Here is a 1,581-nt window from a genome sequence, read left to right as displayed (position 1 = left end):
CAGGAGCGTGCAGGCCCCAAGCCACACCACCATCAGCTGTGCTCTGTGCAGCCAGCCATGCGTTTCCCAGCAAAGCCAGTTGGGTTGTGTGGGTCCTGCCCACATGTGTAAGGTTTCTTATTTCACAGTGGCCCCCCTGCTGCTAGAGGGGCCAGGCTGTCCCATGATGTGGGATTCTCACACATGCTGTTTGTTTTTTGTCCTTTTTTCCTTTCGTCCTACAAAGATTTAGGGAAGAGGGTGGGTGAGGGGGAAACGCTGCAAGTCTTTGAAGCGACTTGACTTTTGATGATGAATTGCAGCAAAGAGCCTACACAAGGAGGGGAGACTTGTTTTTAACTTACTGATGTTTCTTTGTGAGAACAAATTTATAGCAGAGGGGGAGCAGCCTCTGAGGAGAATACTGAATGGTTAAAAGGTTTCAAGTATTCTTTGATGTCACAGCCCTGGAGAAATACTGGAAGGTAGTGACGGACAGACACTGTTTATTTATAAAATAAAGATCAGTTGCCTGCTCTTGGCGAGAGCCTGTGAATGAGCTCCTGTTAATGACCTATTCATTAGAAAGGCTTGGAGCTGCACCTAGAGTTGCTGTCACAGCTGCCTGCTGAGGCAGTGAGATCCTGAAGGCTGGATGGTATTTCCAGCCTTTAAGTCTTTCCATGCATCTCTGTGAAGCAGCACCTCATTCTCATGTTAGATGAGAAAGCAACAGCATCTTACCATGCTGTGAAGTACAGGCCTCTGTTACCGGGAGTAGGGCGGCAAGATTGAAACCAGGTATGTGCTCAGCAGAACAAAACAAGCCTGTGGCAGCCTCTTCTCAAAAACGTTATCTGACAGCATCGTTCCTTTGGGCTGTGTTGTGCTTGGTAAAGGAGAGAGGAAACAGAAGCAAAATGGCAGACGAAGAAAGAGCTGAGACTGTTCATCCCAGAGTTGGACTCTGAGGCCGAGACACATGTTCGCTGTCAGGTCAGGACTGTCTGCTGACAGGTGACATGTGCTTCAGAAAGCCTCTAGAAATCCAGAAGCTGTAAGGAAAGAGCAGCAAGCCAGTCAGGACACAGACTGGGTTCTCAAAACAGCACCCGAAAGGATGAGGATTAGGCTGTTTCAGCTCACATCCTCATCCTGCTCCCATGCAGTTCAGGCCGAGAGTTACATACCAGCTGTGGCAACACTTTCTCCAGCTGCTCAGTATCCACCTTCTTCAGGTCCTCTGCCTGAGCTTGCCGAGCTGCTCGAGCCGCCGCTTCTGCAGCCCAAGTGAAAGAAAGGGAAGAGCAGTGAGACGGGTCTGGGAGCTGTCACCTGGGGCGTCTCGTCCGGGGGGCTGGGCTGGTGTCCTGGGAGGAGGGAGGTGGCCCAGCGCCCCGGAAGAGTCCGGGAAGCTGCGTCAGGACTCCAGCTGTGCAGGAGGCAGCAGAGCTGAAGCAGGACGGGATGAGTCGAAGGTTGGCCAGGTGCTCGGGGAGGAGGCGGGAGCCTATCGCCCTAAGGCTGGGGCGGGGGATTGGCCCTGCGCGCTGACCTCGGACGAAGACCTTCAGCAACTCGGCCACCAGCAGCTGCGCGTCG

The 1,581-nt window shown here is 53.1% G+C and overlaps 1 protein-coding gene and 1 long non-coding RNA gene across 2 annotated transcripts in view; one reads left to right on the top strand and one right to left on the bottom strand.

The window, feature by feature from the left end:
* Positions 1-1,019, bottom strand: part of LOC108445579 — a 2,489-nt gene extending 1,470 nt beyond the window's left edge. Inside the window, exon 1 of the long non-coding RNA XR_001860492.1 lies at positions 724-1,019. This is a non-coding gene — a long non-coding RNA (uncharacterized LOC108445579). The remainder of the gene's footprint in view (positions 1-723) is intronic.
* Positions 1,020-1,446: 427 nt separating this feature from the next.
* Positions 1,447-1,581, top strand: part of LRRC45 (leucine rich repeat containing 45) — an 11,707-nt gene continuing 11,572 nt past the window's right edge. Inside the window, 1 exon segment of the mRNA XM_017730581.1 lies at positions 1,447-1,524. Within this exon segment, the coding sequence (XP_017586070.1) occupies positions 1,447-1,524 (78 nt within the window).

This window comes from Corvus brachyrhynchos, unplaced genomic scaffold, assembly GCF_000691975.1.
Source record: "Corvus brachyrhynchos isolate BGI_N302 unplaced genomic scaffold, ASM69197v1 scaffold340, whole genome shotgun sequence".
Lineage (NCBI taxonomy): Eukaryota > Metazoa > Chordata > Aves > Passeriformes > Corvidae > Corvus > Corvus brachyrhynchos.
The sequence above is the reverse complement of the archived record's forward strand: the minus strand, read 5'-3'. Positions and strand labels throughout refer to the sequence as shown.